General features: G+C 40.3%; 1 protein-coding gene across 17 annotated transcripts in view; it reads right to left on the bottom strand.

Annotated features, from left to right (window-relative positions):
- The window catches only part of DMD (dystrophin), a 2,761,517-nt gene that overhangs the window by 1,183,142 nt on the left and 1,551,260 nt on the right, over positions 1-27,115 (bottom strand). For all 17 annotated transcript variants that reach the window (XM_075590265.1, XM_075590266.1, XM_075590270.1 and 14 more), the window contains one exon: positions 5,251-5,401. In XM_075590265.1, the coding sequence (XP_075446380.1) occupies positions 5,251-5,401 (151 nt within the window). The remainder of the gene's footprint in view (positions 1-5,250; positions 5,402-27,115) is intronic.

Genomic DNA, 27,115 nt, shown 5'->3' with positions numbered 1-27,115 from the left:
GTATAGACCAACTGTGTGCAATTAGAGATGTTCAAATATTATGCTCCGTTTGTGCGCAACACAATGCTACTAGAAGAAACAATCTTAAAAGTGAATTCAATGCCATGAGAAGGGCTATTTAACATATAGATCATGCATATGTTTGTTCCTAATCCAGTGAGCTCAATTGTAATGTTCTTATCATTTTCAAATCTAATTTCCTTTGCATAGAGTCAGCCAAGATATGGCATCTCTAGCAGGTTGTTTAGTCTAGTGCACTGAAAGCTCTCAGTGTAATTAATACATTGCACAAGTCATTGCCCCCTAGAGTTCTTACATGTTCAGTTCTTTAATGGAATAACCTAGTGACTTCCAGAATGTCAAAGAATCAGAGAGCGCCATCATCTGCATTAGTTGCTTCCATTGTTTTCAGTTACTAAATTACTTGCACTTAATCAAGCAAATTGGCAGAAGAACTAAAATGTGTCCAAAAGGTAGCTGGCTAAGTACAGTATGCAGGATGCATGAAGATATTTCTTTATGCTTTTTTTACAGACTTAGCTCAATGCCTCTTGTTACATCACATGTAAAGTATTAAGCAACATGGTTCATGACTGAATCAGATCATACTGTTGAAGTAGAATGTGTCCGTATTCTATACATTATAATAAAAGATTGAAATCTTTTTCACTTGGGCACATATGTAAATTGACCACAGTTAGGGGTGAGGGGGGGTAAGGGGAGGGTTGAGGGGGGGAGTGCATTGTAAATACGTATGTGTTTCTTGCAAGGCACAATACTCTTATATGCCACATCTGAAAGGTTGGGTGTCTTCTAAACCAGGGGTGCGCGCACATTTTTTTTGTAGGGGGGGGGACCACGCAAGGGCTCTGTAACTCTCTAATACCTTGACTCAGATGATGCGTCGCCATGGCAACGTGGTGTCAAATGACGCTGCGTGGTAACGTCACATGACCCCACAGCGTCATTTGATGCGGGGTCACGTCACATGACCCCACAGCGTCATTTGATGCTCTAGAGAAGGTAAGGGGCGCTGCACTGGGGGAAAGCAAGCAGGGGATGTAAGGCAAAACGTTTGTGCACCTCTGTTCTAAAAAACTAGAAGGGTGTGTGATATTTATCTAGGCTGGATCACTTTCACGCCTTTTTTGTGTTAAGCTCTGACAGATGTTGATATTTGTTAGCTGATGGTATTGCCATATAGAGATGGGTGAATTTTTTCAGTGAATTTGGATCCGCAGAGGATTGGCCAGTTCCTTTGGTCTGCTGATTTCTGCGGATCAATCTCAAAAAGGGCGATTTGCGTTTTGCAGATTTTTTATAATTATTAGCAGTACACTCCACGGATTCCGCAACCCCATAGATGGATTTGTAGAATCCAGTCCACTGACTCTTAGGAATCCGCCAATGGATTGCTGAATCCATAGATGAAATTCTACAAATCCATCCATGGGTTGTATCCAATGGCGTTTTTTTTTAATGAATCCGCACGGATTAGAACCGGCCAAATCCGTTTACGGATTTTACACCGCGAAACGGATTTTGGGGTGAAAATGCGAGAAAATCCGGAGAACGGATTTGGGTGGATCTGTCCATCTCTATCGCCATATACATTTTTTACACGACTGACGAGTTCACAAAGCATAGTGTCATGCGGACATGACAAATGTATTGTAGTGTTCGCCAACCCGTTCTTCGAGGCACCACAGGTAACTCAGATTTGAGGAATAATGAATGAATTACCAAGAACCCAGGTTTGCAGTTATCTTACGGGTGAATGTGTGACAGCTGGCTGCAGTGTCCCAAGGAGGAGCTAAAGAAAAACTGGTATAAGAGAATAATGTTTAGCAAGTTCCATTATATGCCAAGCCTTGTTAGGAAGCTCTGTTCAATTAAAATGCTAAACTACTGTGTCTCAATGCAAAATAAAAGGTAAAGACGAGACCTGAAATATACTCAAAATGAAAGAGATGTATTACCAAGCGGTCAGTTTAGTTCCACTGCCTTTCCTTATATTTTATAGTTAATCAATGATTTAATAAAAATAAGCTTTTCTCATTAAAAAGGCTTAAAAAACAAATTCCTACAATTTGTCTATATGTGACAAAATTAACAAGATGTGTCCATATGAATGTAATATCCATAAAACAGATTGCTTTTTTTTTGGTCTAAAATAACCCGTTGCTAAGTGGTGAAGAAGCTTTTAACAAATCTATAAAAAAAAATACATCTGATATTTCTTTGACCTCCAAAGAACAGAATAAAAAGTAAAACCCTTCAGCAAGATTAATAATGTTAGAATAATAATAAAAAAGAAACATGCTTCTATGAAGATCACTGAAATACCTCCTAAAATTATCAATGCAATATTCTGTATTTAACGGAACTGTATACAGGCATACCCCGCATTAACGTACGCAATGGGATCAGAGCATGTATGTAAAGGGAAAATGTACTTAAAGTGAAGCACTACCTTTTCCCCACTTATCAATGCATGTACTGTACGGCAATCGTCATATACGTGCATAACTGATGTAAATAACGCATTTGTAATAGGCTCTATAGTCTCCCCGCTTGCGCACAGCTTCGGTACAGGTAGGGAGCCGGTATTGCTATTCAGGACGTGCTGACAGGCGCAAGCTGCAGTTTGCCTATTGGGCAATATGTACTTACTCGCGAGTGTACTTAAAGTGAGTGTCCTTAAACCAGGGTATGCCTGTATTGCAGTTGATGTACATAAAGTAGATGGTGTAGCACCGGGGTCTGCAACCTCTCAAGGAAGAAGAGCCATTTTATCAAAAAAATTCTTTGTCCAAAATATTTTCAGAGAGCCGCAACACATGCATGAATATTACACCCCCACAAACACATACATATACTGTACACACACTAATAGATATATACTGTATAAGCATTAACATATGACAAACTTACTTTAATCAGAATTAGGGAAAGGAAAATATATGTGGGGGAATAAAATGCATCTCAAAATTATAACAAAAAGAAAAAGGCAGCGCTAAACACTAACCTAATATAATATAACCAATTATAAGTCCTTGAATGTTGTTTTTCATTGTTTTTCTGTGCAAAACCGTTTGTCATTTACAAATACAAACTTTGTCTGTGACGTCGGTGCGCACCTGGCGTGGCACAGTGCAGGAGGCAGGCCAGCTGCTGGGAAGATGCCCGGTGGCAACAAGACGCCCAACCAGCACCGGCCAGGCCCCCTTACAGCCACCGGCAGCACAGTGAGGGAGAGAGGCAGCAGCTGGGGAGCGGCAACCTGCGGACGGAGGAGAGCCGCATGTAGGTGCGGAAAGAGCCGCAGGTTGCTGGCCCCTGGTGTAGCATAAACAATTTGTGCAACCCATTTATGTTGTAATACTAATTAATAGATGTCAAATGTTGGGCGTTCCAAGTCTGCTTTCCTATAAAGGTATATTTTACTTCACCAGGTATATGACTCTAAAACAACATATCAAAGTAGCCTGTACAATAGTGGAACATACAAAGCACGAAATAGATTAAAATATTGGTGTTTCAACTATTATAATTTTTCTCTGGACATGCTATGGATTGCTTGTCATTTTTTTTGCATGCATTATTCAATATAGTGCAGCCAATAGGTAATCATCTTGCCATTTGCCAAGATGAAATGATTTGAACTTGCTTACGTCTGTAATATTCAAAATACACATTTGGCATATAAGTACAAACCACAGCAAACAGCTGTCCCCACTAGTTTATAAGCTCTAAATTGCTTCTGTTGATATTTTCCTTATCTATTGCCGTGACATAAATATTACAAAAGCTATACAGGTATCACTTCAATACCGCAACATGTTCCTTAATGATACATACAGTCCAGAAATAAACAATGGATTACAATAGGCATAACACCTTTCCTGATATTCTTATTTTGGTTATTTAGTTATGGTCCTGTAAAAAATGTTCCTGACATCAAGCCAGCACAAGCACAGATCAGCCTTGCACTGATTAACAACATGGTGAAGGTGTATAGTCAAATGTGTTTAAACAAACACACCACCTTAATAAAAATAATTCCACAGAAGAGGATTATGCTTATCTGAACTTCATACAGCTGGCTCAAAATGAAAAAATGCCTGGCTTTGATCACCAGGTCATATGCCTACTTGTGAAAACATTTTCAAATAAATCCTTTAATTTGAAATATGGTTCACAATGCAGAATGATCCCATAACAACACGCTGCTCCACTAATAAAAGCCATAATACTCAGCTCTTTCAGATCCTTAGCCTAAGAGACATTTTTATCATGTTTATCACATCAGCCTTACGAATAATTAGAAATGCATTCTATGCAATTGTATAAACTGCATATATATTTAGCATACTGTATAGCGGTGTACAATATTTCATTATAGCTATCAGACATGACATCATTAATGAACTCTAATTAGTTTATCAGCTTATCAGAAAAGGCATAACATTTATATATTGCCCATGCGAGGAAAACAAAATCATTCTTTACGAAGTGTGAAAATGTGAACTAAGCATTTTTTAATCTGCACGTAAAATAATAACTGTGAATATGAATCAAATGAAGAAGGAATATGTAGACAGTACAACTTAATTGCTTATTTCAGAAAATAGTGCCACATCTTTACGAGACGCCTTGTGTGTGACATTTATTTCCATATGTTTGCAAATAAACAAGGAACATCTGTCCTGTTAATTCAAATTGAGAAAGCCTGTGTAGTACTGGATTATAGTAGTATGGAAAAGTTTATTCTTTAAAGACACCATGCACCTCAGTTTCTTGCTATAAACTGTGTCAACTTTGGCCTTTAATTCATTCTATCTTTGTAGAATTGCTGGCGATCTCTCAGCAATAGCACAAACAGATCCAACAGATAGTATATCATAGATTAAACAAGTAATACGGTGTATCTGAATGTCTCATTTGACAATGGTGTTTGTTAGCGTAATGACTGAACGTGCATTTTAGATACACAACCATTGACAGCTCTAACAAGAAAGCAATGCACATTGCTGAGATAACAAAGGGATGTGTCCTAACCTTAACCATATTTCACGTGCAAAAAGTGTCAATAAATACAATATGATATTTGCCAGCATTGTTAAAAATACAGATAAAAACAACATTTCAACATGGTCAGTAAACTGAAATTGGGACAATTAAGTACACATAACCAGAACAACATATATAATAATACAAATCAGGGTTAAACTTCACAGCCAATCTTACCTTTATGTGCTGCTGATGTTTGGACTTTTCTGAACCTCTTCCATCACTCTGCATCTCAGCCAGAATTTGCTCAGCTTCACTTAACCACTGGTTAAAGTTATTCATATCATTTTGTAAATGCATCCACTTCCCCAGAGATCTGTCAAACTTCCTGTATAGGAAAAGCATATATGTGTTTTAATGGTGCATTATATTAATTGGTTTGACCACAAATAGATACAGTATTAATCAATAAAAATATAACATTCCATAAACCGTAGATGTAAATACATAGATCTATAAACATATAAATTGTTTAAAAATATACACACCTATGTGTGTGTGTGTGTGTGTTTATATATATATATATATATATATATATACCTTTAGTACCGTCTCGGGTGTTATTAAACAAAGCATTCTTAGACATTGACACATCCTGACAGTGGACAAGAAGATCGGAAAATTGTTTAACAAACCACCCCTTTTCTGTTACAGGAGAGGCCCGAGCCTTGGTGACGTACAGACACAGACAGACCCTGTGTCTAAATATAGTGGTCCTACGAATTGGCTCACCAGACCATCAGGGGTGCACAAATGCCAGGGGTGTATTAATTGCCAATTTCTAATTTTGGGCAATAAGTTTAGTCATCCACATAGTGGTAAAAGCATAAAGGGCAGAATTTACCTTAATTGTGACAGCAAGTATGTTGTGTATCTTATACGCTGCCCGTGTGGCCTCCACTATGTGGGTAAAACCACACGGATGTTCAAAGAGCGTATGGCTTTACATCGCTCAGCTATTAGAAAGGCACTGTCAGATATGAGCTGTGTTTATGAGCTTAAGATGCAGCCGGTAGCAAGACATTTAAAAAAATACAAGCCAGTCTGGCTACGCTCAGCTGTATGCCCATACTCCAGGCATATGCACGGCCTCGTGGGAGAGATAGGGGCAAGCTACTATTACAACTAGAGATGCGTATGATCTTTGAAGTTGACACCCTTGCTCCCCGTGGTCTTAATGAAGACTTCAAGCTCAGTTGTTTTTGATAGATGATTTAGGAGTTCACCTTCCACGTTTGCCTGTATATTATGATTGACGTCTTTCGCTTTATATATTCCTTTTGACATTTCAACAAGTGTAGTTCATTGTTAGATATATTCTATGCAGCACACGAATATTTTTCTTTTAGTCATATGTTAGGTGTTTATCACTTTTTTTTCTCTTTATTGTGCTTATCGATATATTTGCCCACATATCCGGTTCCCATTGTTTTTAATCATCCCTATTTGTGTGTTTACTTCATGTTCCCTCACTGCTTTCCCTTGGTTTCGTTCCAGAGGGCTCACGTCATACTCTTACTGGCACCGATTGGCAGGTCCCTGTTTGGGCACTATGGAGGCGATGCATACGCAGTCACAAATTTGTTGCCTGGATACACAATGCTTAGAGTTGCATTAGAGGGCGGTCCTATGCTGACACATGCTCATTTGGATTTGTTTACATAGGCTCCAAGATGGCCGCCATCTGTCGGCGCTGAATAATGATGTCATGATTTCTCAGTGTTTGGTTAATTAGTGGTCCCCAATTAGTCATAGAGCGTGGTTATGGGTATATATATATATCTTCTGTGTGCCGGTGCCCCTTAACACCACCCTGAGGAAGGTCCTTAGAGGACTGAAAGGTTGGTTTCTCTCTGTGTTAATTTAGTATTGCCTAATTCATTGTTTTTCTTTATACCTGAGAGTGATGTTTCTTTGCTCTCACTTTGGTGATAGCAGCTGTTGCACACACACACACACATATATATATATATTTATATATGTAGAGCTATCGGCATCGTGTTAGCCGACCTTTAATAATCAAAAATGAATAGACAATACCATTCTGTTGCTAACGAAATGCTTATATTCTTGCGAGCTTTCGAGATACACTGATCTCTTCTTCCAGCGATGTAACAATGAATGAAGCAAAAAATGGGTTTAAACTTTAAAACAGTGCATACTGGAATGTGATCACATTTTATAAATATATCTATCTATCTATCTATCTATCTATCTATATATCTATATATATATATATATATAGACCATACGATACCGGTTGCAACACGACATCAAGGGACAGCACGCAGGTAACTAAACCATAAATTTTCTATATTTGATAGATAGAAATATAGAACATTTATGATTTACTTACCTGCGTACTGTCCCTTGATGTCGTGTTGGAACCGGTATCGTATGGTCTGTTATTGCTTTATGGGATAAGCACCAAAACTTATTTACTTGCATATGGTGTGCCGGCTGTGCATTGGATTCTATATATATATATATATATATATATATATATATAGAATATATATATATACACACACATACACACATACACCTGTTTAATTCATAAAAGGTCTAAAAGTTACAAAAATAAGACACACAAAATATAGATGAAAGCTGTCCTATACATACATAACTTGGGGCTATTCTTTCACTTGGCATATTTCTAAATGTTATCACAGCATTAGACATGTACAATAACACCACCTTGAAACACGGGGAAGATAATCACCTACAGTATAACAAAACTCAATATTATATTTTTAAGATCATCACAAAGATAGGGTCTACAACCAAGTTTTATTCGAAATCCCACTAGTCAAGAGGATAACCATTGACCTAAATCAGGGATTTTGTTTAAAAACGACCCGCTCTGCCGCTTCGGTGAATATAGAATAAGCCCAAAGGGGCATATTCATAAAATTATGATATGCCAATGAAAATTTGCCCCAAAACGTCATGCAATTAGACGCAATAAAGATCTTGCATTTTTGCTCTAATTAATAAGAATCATCTGTGCATAATAATCGCATAGCTCGATATCCCATTTGCATGCACTCTTTGCTCAGATTGCTTCGTATTAGCCAGAAACTGACAGTCTGAGATGTCCCCTCCCACAGTGCCTTTTCAGGGAAAAACTGAAGAAGTTGTTACATGGATTTGCACCATGAAAGAAAAAAATAGAATAAGCACTCACCAAATGTGAGACTTTAGATATAATGCAGAGAAAGACCTCACCTGGTCTGGTTGGTGCTCAGAGCCTATTGCTAGGCACCAAAAGTCAGTACATCAGTAAAGAAGATGAGTCAGCACTCAACAATACATCAAGTACAAAAATAAATAAAGAATTGTTTAACCAAAGCCAATTTTAAAGCAGCCAAGTAGCTGCTATTGGATGTGTCCCTCACAGGGTATAAAAAAAAAACCCAATAACTCAACAGAGTCCCATAAGATGTTAACAGTTTGGACACATACTTTATACTTAGAAAGTGCAACGTTTCAGGGCCCGCGGAAAGGGTTATTGAGTTATTGGTTTTCTTGGACATGCTATAAGGGTTTAATGAATATGGTGAGATGCAAATGTACGTATCACAGTTTAAAGAACAGGCCCCTAAGAATGTACTAAATAACTAAAACCTTAGTGATTAGCACATTTTACACACATGGCAAGAAAAACAATATATGTGTAACTCCCTCCCCCCCCTCCTTCTGTTGTTGGTTATTAATATAATCTAAGGAGTCAATAGTAAGCAATGGATGATAGGCTCCACCCTGTGATGACACATGGGATTACGTGGCAGGGGGTATAAGTAGGAGCCTCGTGGAGTAGAGTCTGGGGAAAAGTCCCCCCCCCCCCAACCCCCACCAGTAACGAAGAGATTAGGCCCCCCTGTTTATTACTTAAATTAGGGACAGTACCTTAACAGTTAGGATCCCTATAACATGGACAACAGGAATATGCAGGTACCAGAGAGGGAATGCAGACATTCCATGCCACAGAGAGCTGCATATACAAGGCCCTACTGTGTCAGGGAATAAGCCCTACAAGTGAATCTCCATATACAGAGAGTACAGCCCCTGAGAAAGTAGCAGTAACCTGTCTGGAAAGGAGTGTAAGAATAACCTCCACGGACCTGACAGGATCTCAGAAAAGGAGCCTGAAATAGCAGGATCACATGGACAGTGGTAAGCAAACAAGCGGGACCTGGTAAAATACATGTATTCCTATTTTCAACAAGTTTATGCACATCCCTGGAGTGATAAAAAAGGACACCCAGGGAATAACTATGTATAGAGTGATAACAGTGTGGATGATACAAGGTACAACCATTTCCATCTTATTGTAAATGTGAATGCAGTTTCCAAGCATGGGAACATAAAGACTGAAGTGTTACTATAAAAACACCTGGCGCTCATCTTTTCCATCACCCAGCCGACCATAGCCAGCACCCTAAGACAAGGTAAATCTATGCTGATGTTCAATGCCCAACTACACCGATCTAACCTCCCTAGTGAGCCGGACAAGGAGGGTTCCATACATATAGAGCTAAACTGTTGTAGTCACTATTGTATTGCATTGCTAAGAAAATGTTGTCACCATCTCCTGAATATAAGTATATTACATTTCCCCTTATCATTAGCATTCTAGGTGTATTGTTTCCTCTATTTCACTCTGACCCCAAAACAATATGCTGTGAAGCTGTCTTCTCCTTGCTCCAAAAGATTTCCCCACCATTTATTACATGCCATACAGAATATATAATACAGGCCACTGTTTCACGCAGAAAGCTGTAGCCTCTCTTCAAATGTTTTATAAATCACTGTTGACTATATACCAAGTACACTGTAATAACTGCACAGATTTTGTGTTTTAGTATGCTGTTATTTAGTGTGTGTACCAAATGTGAGGTGTGTCCTGGAACCAGATTCCATATTCCTCTGTTCCCCTTTACAGTTTGGGATTTATTTCTCCCTAGTTTGCCTGTCTGTTATTTTCCCTGTCTCAGCAGCTAGCTGCATGTGAAAAGGCAACATTATTGCTACATGTTGTTTACACAGCCTGTGTTGGTTGCCTGCAGCTCATATTCTCCTAGCTGAGAGTGGGCAATTCCAACCCCCCTGTCCTTGCTGACAGTTAGTATGGTCTCACTTCTCATCTAGTGTGACCCTTGCTCCTCACTTCCTTTTCACCTTGGACTCTGAATGAGTAATTGCTTGCTATTTACCCCAGCAAGGCCTTTTTGTTCTACACTGTCTCATCCTTGATACACTGCACTTAAGACAGAGAAGCACTCTTTACCTACATTACATCTACAAGCACCTATCTCTCTGTGATTTTCCCTCAATAAAATTAAGAAAGAGAAAAGGACTTGTTTGTGCTTTGGAAGAGGTGAGACATGAGTTAAGCTTACTGGAACTAATCATACATCATTCGTGACCCTGGTTTCAGGAAAAGGTGACTGCTTGGTTATTAAGTTTCATATTTTTGACACAAATCTCTATGGTTCTTATTCAATAATGTTCGAAGCAGTCTATCAGTGTGATCGGCAACTTCAGACATTATTGTTAAATAAGGTCTTAAGGGGGCAGATTCACAAAGCTCTGTTGTTGACCTAACGAGACGTTAATTTATTGCATTGGCTAGGTTTGCACAAGCAAAGTCAGTTTGCTCTCTGTAGTTCATCTTTGCCATAGTACTTAATATAATAATATTTATACCTAAATTATAGGAGCATGGTGAAGAGTCAGCTAATATCTGATAGGCAGTGAATGAGGGATGGCAGTCTTCGCAAAAAATATTTTATGGATTTTGCTGTGGAGTCCATGAAGAGAAAACATTGTAGAAATTGTAATACATTGGATATGAAAAATTAAGTGTGCTGACTTGTTACATGATAGTAGGGAATATTCCTCAAGTTCCAATACCGCCTGTGACGGTACGGGCAATGTGGCTCATATTAATAAACATTAAGCCCAGCCATTGCCCCTACCCATCGAATGGCTGTGCAGGATTACCCTGTGGCTCATTGGGCCAAGGTAAGTTAATGTATAGTGAAGCCTTCATTTTATGTATGCTGTGCCATGTTGTAACTGTAAAAAAAATGTATTGTTCCCTTGGAGTGCTAGGCTGGTAATACACTTACCCAGCCTGCACACCAAGGGATCCGGGTTCTGCTGGTTCCACAAGGGGTTAGAGGACAAAGGAAAGCGGGGATAGGAAGTCCTGCTATCTGGGACACATTGGTCCGATAAGTGGAGCCATTGTCTGCACCAGACAGCGAGGCTCCTATTTGGTCAGGTAGAAAACTGGCTTTGAGAACATGGGCAAGTAGGCATTGATCTCATTGGTCGGTTTGTAATTCCCGCTTGCTAGCCTCTGCAAAGAATGCATTTCTAACTATTTGTAGGATAGCACATCTGAATATTTTGCTATTTGCTATTTTGCTTACATTACATTAGACATGTGGAGTTATGAGCAGAGATACCCAACACCTATATAGTGCAATGTATCTATGTTTGTGTCTCTTGCTTTTAAGTCTAACGTTTAAATATGTTGTGTGGGAAATATACCGCCAGCGCTAATGTAATGTAAAACTTGTCTGTCTCGGGGGCAGCTCCACAAACTCTGTAAAACAAGGGAAAATATTATCCCGATCTTAGCGGGCTTCTGCCATGCTAGCCATATGCTAGTGACAGCTCTAATAGCCATTGTTTGTGCATATACAGTAATTAGCTTTGTGGATACGTGTTAAACATCCTTGAACTATTTAACTATTTCGGTAACGTCACATTATTTTATCGGAGTCCCTTGTTTAAGGAGCTTTGGAGATCTGCCCCTGAGACATACATGCTTTACAATACATTAGAACAGGTGTTCTATTTCGCACACAAAAATATGAAAAATGAGAAGTATGACATTTCATATTAAATATCACAAGTCAGCATAATCTTTTTAGCAATCTATACAGGACTACAACAAATCCCTTTAAGCATGCTAATAAGAGTCTATTTTATGCTATTATTATAGTGATATATATAGTAGATATAAGAATGGCTTGCTTATACATAGTTATACATACATAATTATATGCACAATTTAGAAATTGTTTGAGCAAACCCTATTAAAATGAGTCAGTCTGCACTAATATATTTTAATGTTAGTAAATGCGTGTGGACAAATTAGCACATTAAATGTATACCAATTTTGCACCCTTGTATATATATATTGTACTATTTTACTAATAGCTATAACAGCATAACACACTACAAATTATAATGAGACTCTTATAAAAGGCAAAGCTATTTCTAAAGGACTAACGAGCAAAATGTAAATGCATTTTTAATGTTAACTCAAGCAACAGACTGATCAGGTTTACTGAATCATACGGTAGTTAACATGGTTCTAATATGTATGCCTATTGCTTTCTGTAGTTCTCTGGCAATGTACTAGGGTGTTAATCAAAAGTCAAAAAGAAAGAACAAAGCTTCATGTATGTGATTATAAGTGTTGAGTAAACTGACACTGAATAAAGTGTATGCATGAATGTCAATGATTGATTTTGTTAAAGATATGTTACATAGTCACATAGTAGATGAGGTTGAAAAAAAGACATACAGTACGTCCATCAAGTTCAACCTATGCCAAATTTAGATGACAGATACTCTATCCTATATCCCGACTTATAGTATATTGACCCACAGGAAAGCAAACAAAAATCCACAGTGAAATATAATCCAATGATACCTCATAAGAGGAAAAATAAATTCTTTACTATGTTTACTTATTTGGTAAATCCCTGTATACCTTTCCTTTCTAAAATCGATTTCAACCTTTTTATGAACATGTCTATTCTATCTGTCATCACAGTCTCCACATGAATTCCACATTTTAACTGACCTTACTGGAGAGAACCCTTTCCTTTGTTGCTTTCCGGTTGTGATCTAGCTCCCTTTTTACATATAGGCACCACATCTGCTTTACGGCAATCTTGTGGTACTGAGCATGTGGAAATGGAGACCTTGAATATTAAATGTAATGGTTTGGCTATTACTGAACTTAGCTCCTTAAGAACTCTTGGATGTTTGCCATCAGGGCCAGGTGCCTTATTTACTTTAATTCTATCAAGCAACCTACAGTATGAACTTCTTCCTCAGTTAACCAATTGTTCGTTAATATAGAGGTTGTGGCTTCCTCCTGCAGCACTACTATCGAAATTGATTCTTCCATGGTAAACACAGAGGCAAATAATTTGTTTAATACTTCTACTTTTTCCTTATCTCCAATAATTTGCATACCCATCTCACACTGAAAGGGTCTTATATTTTCTTTTATATATTGTGACAAACAGCTTACTCAGGGGCTCCGCCGTCTGTCCGGGACTGCTAGAACACGGTCTTTTAGGGTAGGTTAAATGACGAGGCGTAACATGCTGTTCCTTTAAACAGGCTACTGCCTGGTTTATTCAGTCCCAGGCACTGAGACTGCCACACTGAATACAAAAGAAAAACACAAGCAAAACAAAACCCTGCTCATCTGAACAATAACTTAACTGAGGTTCACCCTGACTGGGGTTGGGGCGGCTTGCCCGCTTCCAACAAACAAAAATAAGATCTTTACAATTTGAGAAAGGAACAGAATGAGTTAACCTGTTTGGGGAGAGGCTTTTCCCCTCTCTGCATCCAGCAGCATTCCTGCCTCCAGTCTCTTGGGGAGAGGGAAGAGGAACCAGGAAATCAGCCTTAAATACCTGATTTCTATCTAGCAGGACAGGTGACAGAAATCAGGCAGCAGACAAACTCTGGTCTGGATCCCGCATCGAGTGCATGTATTCTGAGGCTGAACTTTCTATCCTAAACAGGATAGAAGCTGTCCAGTATCCTGGGAGTCCTATATATGGAATTTATTACCATCCCCTGGTTTCTGTCACAATATATATATATATATATATATATATATATATATATATATATATATATATATATATATATATATATATATATATATATATATATATATATATATATATATATATATATATATATATATATATATATATATATATTATATTAAGGTACTTAAAGAACTTTTTAAGGTTGATCTTACTTTCTATTGTAATCCTTTTTTCATTATCCATGTTTGCTAATTTGATTGCCCTTTTGCAATTTTTGTTACATTGCTTCTAATTCTGATACAATGCCTGAGTCCCTTCTGACTTAAAGAATCTAAACGCCTGCCTCTTCTTTTCCAGTTCCTCTGTGTATGTGTATCTAACCTGTCTTCATTTCCCTAGGTGTCTTAGTATAGAGATACTGGGACAGGGGCCTGAGTCTGCCTCCCCTACATAGGATAGAGAATAATCAGCTGGCAAGAACCCGGCAGAGATCAGGCAACACAGAGTAACACATATCTTTTATGTATGCAGAACACAATAAATACATACTGGCGACCTCGTACTCGGAGGACCCTGAAAACATATCACACTTGCAAGGAAGGTTTAAAGAGGTACCTCACTGCAAAATTGTCCTACAATGTCTCTCACTGAGTTCTAGTGGCCCCGGGACTAATTATAGGGTCCTGTTGTGTCGGCACAATGTTGTAGCTCATGTAGTATATGTTGGTATTATTGGTGTAGGCCTGTTACTTAGCAAAGAGTGGTGCAAGTAAAATCAAAAGTATACCGCAGGGTAGTAAGGGTGGCCCCGAGATGTGTTTCCAGGTGGACTACTCACTGGTTCGGTACTCTCGGGTTTATGTGGGTCCCTTTGAAGCACTTTATGGGACATTACAGCTACCTCAGGTACGCGCTTCTCTCTCAGACTGGAAAGTCCCTGTTAAACGCTGTATCTCTCGCCAGGTCCTCTCTCTCGTGCTCAGTAGCTCTATTCTCATCACGCACAGAAAGAGACAGACTCCAGGGCACTCACAAACTGATCCTGATCACTTGCTTGATCATACAAAATGAAAAATCATGGTCCCAATGTAGACAAAAATGAAAAAAATCTTTATTGCAGCATACAAAAGTGTGGAAAGTGGCTAAAGCGCTCAAATGCAGGTGCAATGAATAAAATAAGCCAAACCACTAAACCAGGGTACTAATAAGAATAATATAGTACTTAATGTGCAATAGTATGGATACTATCCTCCTGAAGACTGGTGGTAGATGGTACAAGCCCACTCACCCTCAGTCTCATCGGCAGGTTCCCCTGAAAATGAGCAATACTCACATCCTGGTGGTAGGTAGGCAAGCTGTGCAGCTACAATTATGCAATAACAGGAAAAGGGAGACCAAAAAGCGCACCAGCAAAAACGGAGCAGGAAGGACCCAAAACGAAAAAATGATTAAAAGGGCACTTTAATGTGACAAGAGACCCATCCAACGCGTTTCGAACGTCACAGCGTTCTTTTTCAAGGAATTCAACCAATGACTGGTCTTTCTCAAGGAGTCTCCACTTTTGTATGCTGCAATAAAGATATTTTCACTTTTTTCTACATTGGGACCATGATTTTTCATTTTGTTTGATCAAGCAAGTGATCAGGATCAGTTTGTGTGTGCCCTGGAGCCTGTCTCTTTCTGTGCCTGTATTTGGTCTCTGAAGGCACCCACCTGGGGGGAGAGGGAGGAGCTTACACTGCGAACGTGCAGTGCTACTGATTGCAGGAGTTTGAAGCAGGAGCACAGAGTGAAGCACACAGAGAGCTTTGAGAGGGGTTTTCCCTATTGCCAGACCCACAGTGGGAGCTCTGAAGGGAGTAGTTGCAGAGCATTGTGAGGTTGGATTTTCCCTTTGCCTGACCCACTGTGGGAGCTCTGTGTTTGATATACATCTAGCAGTGAGAGGTGATTTCCCCACTGCCTGAACCTGTGAGTACTTTCATGCTGTCTGCATCATTGCACTGTTATTTTGTGAGGGAGGAGGATACTAGAGGGTTCAACTGAGGATATAGAGGACTTACACTGCCCCCCTTTCTTTACCCCACCTCCTCTCCTTGGATGTCGCCTATTTGATTATGCTCCCCAATTACTCCCCCCCCCATTATTCATACTGGTCACACATATCCTGTTTCATTCCATATATGCCTGGAGCGGGCAGTGAATATTCAGAGTTGAGTGCAAATAGCCGCATGGCTATTCGCACTCAGTAGAAAATAAAATGGAAAAAAATAAATACCCCAGCCAGGAATCGAACCCTGGTCCACTATGCTAATGGCCTGGAGCATAACCACTGAGCTATAAGACTTTATGATACTTTCCTAGTGAATAAAGGCATAGAAACCTACTGACATTACAGTGTTCATAGCAGCTCGGCTATTCGCACTCAGTTAAGTTGAGTGCAAATAGCCGCACGGCTATTCGCACTCAGTAGGAAATAAAATGGGAAAAAAAAAAAACAGAACACTCTCCTATTCACATTCTATACCCCCTGCATCTATAATCAGCGCGGCTTTAGGCTGAGTCCCCAGTCAGCACTGTGACACGCGCTCGGCGGGGGGGCGGCGCATTCACAGCACTAGTCCGCGATCTGCGGTCTGAGGGGAGAGAGAAAGTTTGTGACGGGAGGGGGTGTGGTGGTAGGTTTGCGGGGGCGTGGCCATGACGTCCCGCGGCTGGTTCGCCCTCATTGGCTGTACCGCCGGCGGGGGCGTGGCCACGCCTCTGTCACAAATGCCAATCTTAAACTCTCAAAGCCTGAGAGGGAGCGTGGCGTGCTGGCACACGAGCGCTGCGCCCTGCTCGGCCGTGCAATTTGTGGCTAGGTGCACGCTCATCTGGGGGCGCAGCCACAACGGCACTGAGCTGGTTCGCCCTCATTAGGTGAACCGCTTACGTGACGCGCTTGGAGGCGGCAAATTCAATTTTGCTTGCTCTGCAAGCGTCTCAAGCCCCGATGCTCACCCTGGACAGACACATAAGGCCTCGGCCAGGGTTCCTGCTAGCGTGCGGAGGCGCGCTGGGGCTCAGGGAAAGCGGGTGCTTTCCCTGGCCTTAGACAGCGCGCCGTCCGGGAGTTCATCGGGGGCGTGTAAAATTTCCCTAAAACCTATGCTTCTGCAAGCGCGCAGAAGCGTAGGTGAGCCCCTACTAAAGCCGCTCTCATTGCGACTGTAGGGGGCTCAGTGCCGAGCGGAAGCGCGCCTCCGCCCGCAAGCACTAAACATGTTGTTTCACGTGGGACCTGCATCGCGAGACAGGTGCTTCATGGCCGGTGTCAACTGCTCTGACCCCTATCATCGGGCCAGCATTAGCCCCACCCCCGCAGCACACTGGTGCGTGCGTGAGCAGGGGCGTGATCCCTGCAGCGGGGCTGGCGGCAACTGCTGTGACCAGGGTTCGATTCCTGGCTGGGGTGTTTATTTTTTTCCATTTTATTTTCTACTGAGTGCGAATAGCCGTGCGGCTATTTGCACTCAACTTAACTGAGTGCGAATAGCCGAGCTGCTATGAACACTGTAATGTCAGTAGGTTTCTATGCCTTTATTCACTAGGAAAGCATCATAAAGTCTTATAGCTCAGTGGTTATGCTCCAGGCCATTAGCAGAGTGGACCAGGGTTCGATTCCTGGCTGGGGTGTTTATTTTTTTCCATTTTATTTTCTACTGAGTGCGAATAGCCGTGCGGCTATTTGCACTCAACTGTGAATAGCCGTGCGGCTATTTGCACTCAACTCTGAATATCCACTGCCCCTGGAGCGCATGTCAAATTTCTACAGTGTCTATTCTCATCATGTGCTGCTCTCATCCTATATCTCTTGCCACTCCTCCTTTGTGATGTCATACTCCTGACGTCCTATGATCACAGTTCTTTCAGTGTCTCACAGCCATTGGCCGGAGGGCATGTCCATCTATATGCTTATGTGTGTCCTTACGGTGTTATAATTATTAAAAGTTTAAAAGCATATTAAACTAGAATGATAAAACTGCAGCATAAAACATATGCATTACATAGATCTCCCATTTTCCGTAAGGTACAATAATGTAACATTCCCTTTACAACACTTTTCTAGTTATATGTAAAAGTGATATGGTATGAGCTTTTTTCTCCAAATGATAAGTAAAAGAAAAGGAAGAAGCTACCTCTAAGAGACATGTGGATAGGTACGACCAGAGACAGTTTTGGGAGAAATTAAACAGTGGCTTTTATTCAGCCCATGACTTTAAGTGATACATTTTAAGGCTATATATATCGCCACCTTCAGATCATTCATCTGATGGCCAGAGTCAGAGAAATGTTCGTGACTGGACTGTCTCTTGTTCCGCGTGTGATGCACAGCACGGTATCGTCTATTCGTTTTTGATTATTTATATCACGCAGCGATGCAGGATCGTTACGACAATACCAGGAAGTTGCTGTTCCCAACTCCACGAGGACTCCATCATATACCTCCTAAGATAAGCTTTTTTCATCCTATGTAGCCATGTCATCTGTGCTACTGAGCAGCTTTTGTCTTGTCCATATCTGCCTCTCTCTTTCTTTTGGAGTAACTGACAGTGGGGAGGTCTTTTTTGGTGTGTCTGTATGGGGTTTCCCCCCCGTGTTTTTGTGAAGAGGAATTGCTGATCTTGTGATCCTTCCGCTTTCTCTTTTTTTATGTGTCATATGTTTTTGTGTCATTATTAAATTATTTTGCATTATCACTAATTTTGCTTTTTTCCTTTGTATTCCCTCCTGCGCCCTTTTTTGTGTTTTATGTTTCTAAGTGACCCCGTTGATCGTGAGAGAATAGGAGCAGCGCAGGGCCCTTACAACACCTTTGGGGAGAGTCTTTGGGGATAGCGCGCACTGAACCTTCTATTTCTACAAGTGTTGAAGTATTTTCAGCCACTCTGAAATTACCCAGCGCCGGTCCCAGCCCCCTGCTTCTTGGTCCGGATAAGTTCTGGGTAGCTGAAAAAGCACAGGGTTCCGGGTAATTACCGGTGCTCGGTACATCACTAGTCTGGTTCAATTCCTGGTGTTAGCTTCTTGTGTACTTGGACAAGTCATTTGATCTCCCTGTGCCTCAGGAACCAAAATTATAGATTGTGTCTGTACTAACTAATGTACAGCGCCCTGGATAAGGACGCTATATAAATGTTAAAATAAATAAATAAATTACTTGCAGCCCTGTGTTCAGTCTTTACCCACACATCGTTAAGATACTTACATGCTATTAACACACATACAATCATTACTAACATTCCTACATATATTGTACTACAGTAGTTACACTTGATGTGGCAAGCTTATATACAGTTATCCCCCATAAAGAAGGCATTAAATCTATTAGGTTACCGATCACTGATAACCCACACCGGACCACCTGTATAATTTTTTATTGACTTACATGATTGGATTCTGTCCCATAATTATTTCAGATTCGAGAACACATACTATTTGCATGTTTCAGGTACTGCTATGGGGTCAAATGTAGCCCCCTCATTTGCGAACACCTTTATGTACTATTTTGAATTGGACCATTTCTAGAATATTCCTGATATACACATGCATATTTTCATGTACACATGCTACATCGGCAATATTTTGATCTTATGGAAATACACCATACAGTATTCACTATCACGACTATTATTGATAACATCAACTTAAAACTTTTACCTATGAAACTGACTTTGACAGCACATGAAAGTGAGATTCATTTTTTGGATGCAGGTTTAGCTACCAGTAGCTATTGGAAGAATATGGAACACTTGCTCTCTCACAGTACTTTCCACCCACCAATGCTTTAAAATGGATTTCCCTATTCTCAGCTGCTTACGGTAGCTAGAATAGTTAGGAACCCCATACTTTTTGAAGAAGATCTTGAATCCATGAGGATCGCTTCATTGACAGAGGCTGTAGAAAAGAGGTACAACTCAGCAAACTGCGGGTTCGGGACTTTTACTATAAACCTCTGGCTGACAACACTAGAAATGGCTACACAAAAAGAGCTACAACGATTTCCTATCATCACAAATATATACCTTGGCTTGGCACTATAAAGACTGTGCAAACAAAAATGGCATATTATGGCAACGGACCCTTCTTTACCCCTTATTCTCGATTCTAAGACACTGTTCAGCTATAAACGAGGGAGGAAGCTGAGGTATGTGCTGATCAGAGCCAATCAATCTATCAGAAAAGAACAGCGTTTTTATTTCAACACATGTTATATATGTTTAGGGTGTATTACATGCAGACATATGGCAAATGGTCCAACATTTTGTTACCCTCTTAATAGAAAAAGGATTAAAATATCTAACATGCACATCACTCTACACGGCTTATGCTATTATATGCCCATGTGACATATATTATGTAGGAAGAACTGACAGAATGTTCAAGGAGAGGATGGCCCTTCACAGGTCCTCAATAAGGGACAAAATAATCTGACCAACTTCCTACACATAGACATATTATTATTAATCAAATGCCCCCATTGATACGGGGTGCCAATCACTCCAAACTACTATTGCAATAAGAAAGTTGATGGATATATTCGCTGGACCCTACCCTGCCCCACCCCCCGTAGACTGAATGAATACCTTTCATTGGGTTGCTATTTTCCAGAGGAATATTCAGGACTTTGTTAGCTATGTATGCGTTCTCTATCCGCATCCTGCTTCTTTTTCCACAGACTGGTATATTTGGGCTGTTTCTGCTGGACTATAACCTACCCTTGTCTGACATTGGGACCGGTGACAGCTCTGGGTATCCCTCTGGGCTGTTTTCGGTCCTCTGATTGGTTGACATAAGGGTTATTGTGGGTTTATGTTGTCCTAGAGGTTTCTCAGCCAGGAATGTGTTTGGGTTGTTTACTGTATTGGCTGTGTATTTTCATGCTAAACCACTCTGTGAAATATATGCATGTTAACTGTTTCACTTCTGCACAGATACTATAGCTGTTATCAGAGCTTGCACTGGCATAACTATGTGATCAAATAGAAGCAAGCAGTAGCAAGTCTGCATGCCATGATGCCTAGGGACAATAAGGGTTCTATCAGAATACTAAGTTGGCTGCTGGTAGGAAGTCAGCCCCTCTCTGACCCTCAATTGCCAGCATCTGCTCTTGGGCCTTAAGTAGCAGGCAGTTGCTCCCGGTCTTTGCTCGTGCAAAATACCATGTTCTTTGTTCCTGGCTAGTTCTGCCTTTGATCCTGTTTTTGCCTTGCCTGTGTTGCCTGTGTTTGTACGCCTGCTTGTATCTGATTATCCTTTCCTGCCGCCTGACTCGACCCTGGAAGTGGACCTGACCACCATCTGCAGATGCAGCAGCCGTTATTCGAACAAATTACGGAGGCATTTTTGTGTGCTCTGCTGTATTCCACATGTAATGGATTCTGATTTCTTTGGGTGCAATTCTTCGCGTATCCGTGGCAGAAATGAATGAATTGTAATGTGTACTGTACTGTGCTACTGTGTCAATTTGCAGGTGTTTAAAAACCAGAACACTAAAATGCCATTTTCTGCACTCGATAAAAACACAAATCAACACGCATCTGAAGGCTGTACGGTTGGAAGAAATCACGCGCCATGACGTGGGTATTCCGAGGTATACAACGCGTGAAGTGTTCGAATAACGGCCGCTGCATCTGTATAACACAGAGGAGAATACCTGTACACAGGGGTAATCTTGGTGGTTGTGCTGTAAGCCCTGGAACTATTGCTGCTTGTTGAGACTTTGTGGATACTATGATGAATTATTGCAAGTTTTGGATTTGAACAACATTGTGCACAGTACTGCTACTGCAGTATGTGTCTATCTATTGCATTTAATGTTTCTTGTCTGGTATGATAAAATTCCCATGTGTCTCTCTCCCTCTCCCCAGTCCCAATTTTTGTTTACTTCTGCTGTTCTTCTGGCCATGCCATGAAGCTTCCTGGAATAAAATGCTTTATTGATTGATGGCTCTAATGTATGTATTTTTAATGTTCTCTTTATAGTTGGCATAGTAAGTATGGTCACACGTGGTTTCTACTTATGTATACACACATTTTGCTTATGTCAGGTACAAATAGTATAGTGCATACCTTCCAGAGGTATTGTCAACTACTGCTGTTAGGCAACACCTATGGTGAGTGATGGGCTCCCTACCTGTGTTCACTTTCTGGAAAACAGGGGGGAGGGGGAAGGGTATATATGGATATGTATGTCCCTGTGTGGTTGGCTTGAGAGACTCCAGAGAGAGCCAAAACATTGACCTGTGTATAAAACTTTTTTCTATTTTTTCACAAGACCTGGAGTGCCTGCTATTATAACTATATTTATATAGCCCACCCTAGGGACTACTATGTCAGTAAGTGACTTAACAGGAAATAAGCCACTCCCACTGTAGACATGATGACCATTGACATCACCATCATTGTGAGATGGAAGATTCTAGAACTCAAGTTTCTGGGAGTGACAACTGGAGGAGCCTCACAGTTGGTAATGTAAATTAGTTCCAGGTTATATATAATGTATAGTGATACTGTCCCTGTTTGTTGTTTTGAAGCTAGGGAAAACATCCTATCCAGTTAGCGACTGTAGCCATGAAAGTACAGAATTTTACAGGTTCCTACAGAAGAAGCCTATGTCCTATTGAGGTTATACAAGTAGTATCCCTGTGATCTAATCAAAGTGGCCCTGCTGAGAGTCCCCCTGTTGTCTTCGAAACAGAGTGCTTAAGAGAGGCATGAAGTACTTTGCACCGGGAAAGTGATCCCACAGTTCATGATAGTGAGGGTAACCTAAGATAGGGCCCAATTGATAAAAAGAGTTATGGTGGCTATGCAGAAGATGGACACTTAAGATAATAGCAACAAGCCTAAGCACCTCCCCAGCATGAGAGAGTAAGGATTGCCTAGGGAAGAATTAAAGAGTACAAACATTATTGTTCAGACGTTAAAGCTACAATTAAGCTTCTGTTAAAAAAAGATTCCGTTCAATATGTACATCAATACAATCTGCACACTGACAAGAGATTAGCTAAATTGCTGATCGATCCATTCACCTGTGATCGATTTGGCAAAGATTTGGCTCGGGGGTTAACTAAATCACTGTTAGTGCTGGAGAAGAGGACCCAAGATGCAAAGTTCTGTGTGGAAGATCATGTGACCAGGTAGGCACTAGATACAATTGGTGCATTGCTAGAGAGAGGGCAAAAGGGGTGTGCCAGAGCCTGTCTCAGAAGAGGAAGGGGGTGTGACTTTGTAAATGGTTGCTATAGAACCAAAAATGCTAGTTACATTAGAATACATACAAAAAAATTAAATGCTATAAGTATTTTCTCATAGTACAGAACTGATTTATAAAAAAAAACACACGTTACTGTATTGCTTGAACTGCAGCTTTAAAGTGTATATAGTAATGATTTTGATGTGAAGAGCATTATCAACAGCTGTTACTAAAGCTTCTGTTTGTACTATAAAATTACTGGTGCCTTTAATTTTTCCATCAGCATATCTATGTCCAGCCTACGCGGATCTAGCACCCTGACAAGTTGACAGACTGAGAAAAGCTATGTACAGGCATACCCCGGTTTAAGGACACTCACTTTAAGTACACTTGCGAGTAAGGACATATTTTCAATAGCCCCATACCCCTGTGTCCGTACGCTCGCTTCGTGAGTACGGACACTTATTCTGCCCTACAGACTGCCGTAGTAGTGACGCGCTGATTCCCCTCGCCCAATAGGCAAATGGCAACTCGCGCATGCGCCTGTCAGCACGTCCTGAACAGCAATATCGGCTCCCTACCTGTACCGAAGCATCGATAAGTGGGAAAAAGGTAGTGCTTCACTTTAAGTACATTTTCGCTTTACATACATGCTCTGGACCCATTCCGTACGATAATGCTGGGTATGCCTGTACATAGTCACTTTTTCTAAACTTCTCTAAACCCCATTCATTTCAGCTTCGGGGACCCCCTGCTTCCAGAGATACTTACTTCCGAAGGGTGAAGCAGTATCTCTTAGCTTTTTAAAGCTTTCACGTCACATGGGCCAAAAGAAAGCTGTACCAATGATGTCATGGCCTGCAGGGAGCTGTGATAAGCGGCCATTACGTGATCCCTGCTAGCCGAACAGAGCAGCTACTAGTACCTACTACGGAGATAAGTATCTCAAGCTCCGGAGATCCCCTGCTTCAATGCTATGTAAAAAAAAATATGATGCTTAATAAAGCTTGGATTGCCACTTTAAGAGCCGGGCAAGAAGGGTTACATATAAAAATAGCCCTGTGTCAGAAATAAAACTTGGATCACAATTGTGAGCCTACATCCACTAAACAGGCTACTTACCGCGATGGAAACCACAATTACATCATGTTAATAGTAACTTTGTATCCATACACAACACACTTTTGCAGAGCTTGGATGGCACCACCCCCCCCCCCCCAAACGTTACGTTAGGCATGATTTTAATTACAGTATTATATCCTTGCGTTATCTCCTTCACCTCTCCACTCAAAGACCTGTTTTGGGGTTTGGATCAGAGGAACGCCAGGACATACTTAACGTCACATTATTGGAAGATAATGCAACATTATGCTGTAGTTCTAAGGTAAGGGTTAGAATTTTTTATTCTGCATTTTAGAATGGTTTATAACTTGATAAAATGCATGAAAATGCCTTGGTAATCACAACTGCCATAACACTGCCGATAAAATAATGCAATTACCTCGTTCTTAAAGATAGTGCAAACACAAGTATCCCTTTTGTGCTCATCTTCGCACTAATTCCTTGTTCCTATAAAAACCAAACTACTGTAATTGTTTCTAAGTGACAGCTCAGTGTGCAGGAGAGATGGCGTATTATCCATAGTGTTTTGCAATGACTCCTCAAATTATCCTAATGAATTCATAGCCTACACTTTCCACCATGTAACCACATCAGAATGCATTTAGATATTTTAAAATGTAAATGTTTATAATTAACATGACTCTATACCTATGAAGCATACACTTCCATAGTTTCTTTAAATGGGCTGCAACAAATCTAGTATAGTGCTGTTCTTCCCTTCATTAGAAACTAGTTTGCTGTTTTGGAAATGCACAGCTTCGTACCTGAGCCCAGACTGTCTGGAATAATATATAGTTTGGAGGAACGCTGTGGACTTGGAGATGATCTGTTACCATGACGATTTGTTGAGCACCAGTGCACAAATAATGACCTGTCATCAACAGATCAGATGCTAAGGAAAAGTGCTAAGATCTTCTTCAGATCAGGGCTTAGCTAATTATATCAAATATGAAACAGCAACCTGTACTTTTTCCGTTTTGCCTCGTTGCTTTCTTTTTACAATGACAGAATCACAAAGTAATAGCAAATGACAGATAACAAAAGTGAACTTGAGCTCTTGCACATGGCCTACTGCTTGAGATTTGCCTAGTCTGAAGTGTAACATGCATCAAACAGAATATGAAAAGATGTTTTAGAGTTGGATTAGGAGAGTTAGGAGAGATTTTGACACTTCAGACACTTCTAGATATTCGGACATTTTACCTTTTTATGAAGGGGATGTGGAGAATGTTTATTCTGAAGTGAATATGCTATCTGCAATATAAAATGGGACTATAAAAGACAGTTATCATATGTAGCAAAAAGGATTGGGGACACATTTAATATAAGGGGAAGGGGAAGCTAGGCTTCTTGAGAATTCAAAGCGGACTTTAAAAAAGACAAAGTATATATATCGTTGGAGGCTTTTAAAGCTGCAGTTCAAGCTGCCGTTTAAAGAAATAAAAAATGCCATTCAATATGTGCATCAATACAATCTGCACACTGACAAGTGATTAGCTAAGTTGCCAATCGATAGGTTCTCCTGTAATCGATCGTTGAAGATTCAGATCGGGGGGTTCTTTACAGTATATCACTGTTAGGGCTGCAGAAGATTACCCAAGATGCAAAATTTATGTGGGAAGATCATATGACCAGGCAGGCTCTAGATACAATTGGTGCACTGCTAGAGAGAGGGCAAAAGGGGTGTGCCATAGCCCGTCTCAGAAGAGGAAAGGGGATGCAACTTTGTAAATGGTTGCTATAGAAACAAAAATGCTTGTTACATTAGAATACATTAAAAAATTATTTTTGTTTATTTAAATGCTGCAAGTATTTTCTCATAGTACAGAACTAATTTATTAAAAAACACACACATTGGGACATTGCTTGAACTGCAGCTTTAAAAGTTGTTTGTTTAAAAAAAACAAAAGGTGTTAATGTATTTATGAATATTCATTTTATAGGATACAGTAGTTACTATGTCCAATATATTTTCTCATTTTAATATGAAATCAAATTTTACGTGGTCTAGTAAAATAATCTCTTCTATTTCCATGCATACCTATTATTTTTGTGCTTGAAAATATGCCATATAATACAGTAGGTATTTCAAATGAAATCATATTTTACTACCATATTAATTCAACATATCTTGGATGATCTTACCTGTATGTATATAGTATGCATACTGTAGTTTGACATACATTCTACGTTAAGCCCTTTTTTGAAAAAAATCTCTTATTTGTATATTCATTTTATCCATGAATATCAATTTTAACAGATACAGTACATTGTCACATATAAGTAGCTCTTAACACAGATTAATAGTATTGTGCTTTTGGAGCTACAAAATTATAATAGAGGGACACATTTTAATAACAACAAACATAAAACAGAAAATAAGGGACACACGAACATATAAACAGGGGGGTGGGGGCGTGTCACCACATATTGTAAACATAGCATCATCAGTACAACATATCAATTGTGAGGATTGTCCGTCGGTCCAGCCCCCGCGACGTACCCCGTGATGGGACGGGTGATGCATGCTGCACTATCAGGCTGAGGGACAAAGCACACGCCGCGCTGAGGCTCCGCCTCGTGACACATCCCGTGATGAAGCACCTAACGCGCACTGCTTTGCTAGGCTGGGGGACACCGAACGGAGCATGCTCAAACTTTGCCCTCGTGATGTCATGGGTAAGGCACACTGCACGCAAGCTATGCTCAGACGCTGCGCTACCTTGGGCACACGAGTGGTTAATTGCATCAGCAATTATTCCACACCTGCACTTCTCCCTGCCCCTGTTTACCAGTG

The sequence above is a fragment of the Ascaphus truei genome, chromosome 3 (assembly GCF_040206685.1).
Source record: "Ascaphus truei isolate aAscTru1 chromosome 3, aAscTru1.hap1, whole genome shotgun sequence".
Lineage (NCBI taxonomy): Eukaryota > Metazoa > Chordata > Amphibia > Anura > Ascaphidae > Ascaphus > Ascaphus truei.
This window is presented reverse-complemented; position numbering and strand designations above follow the sequence as displayed.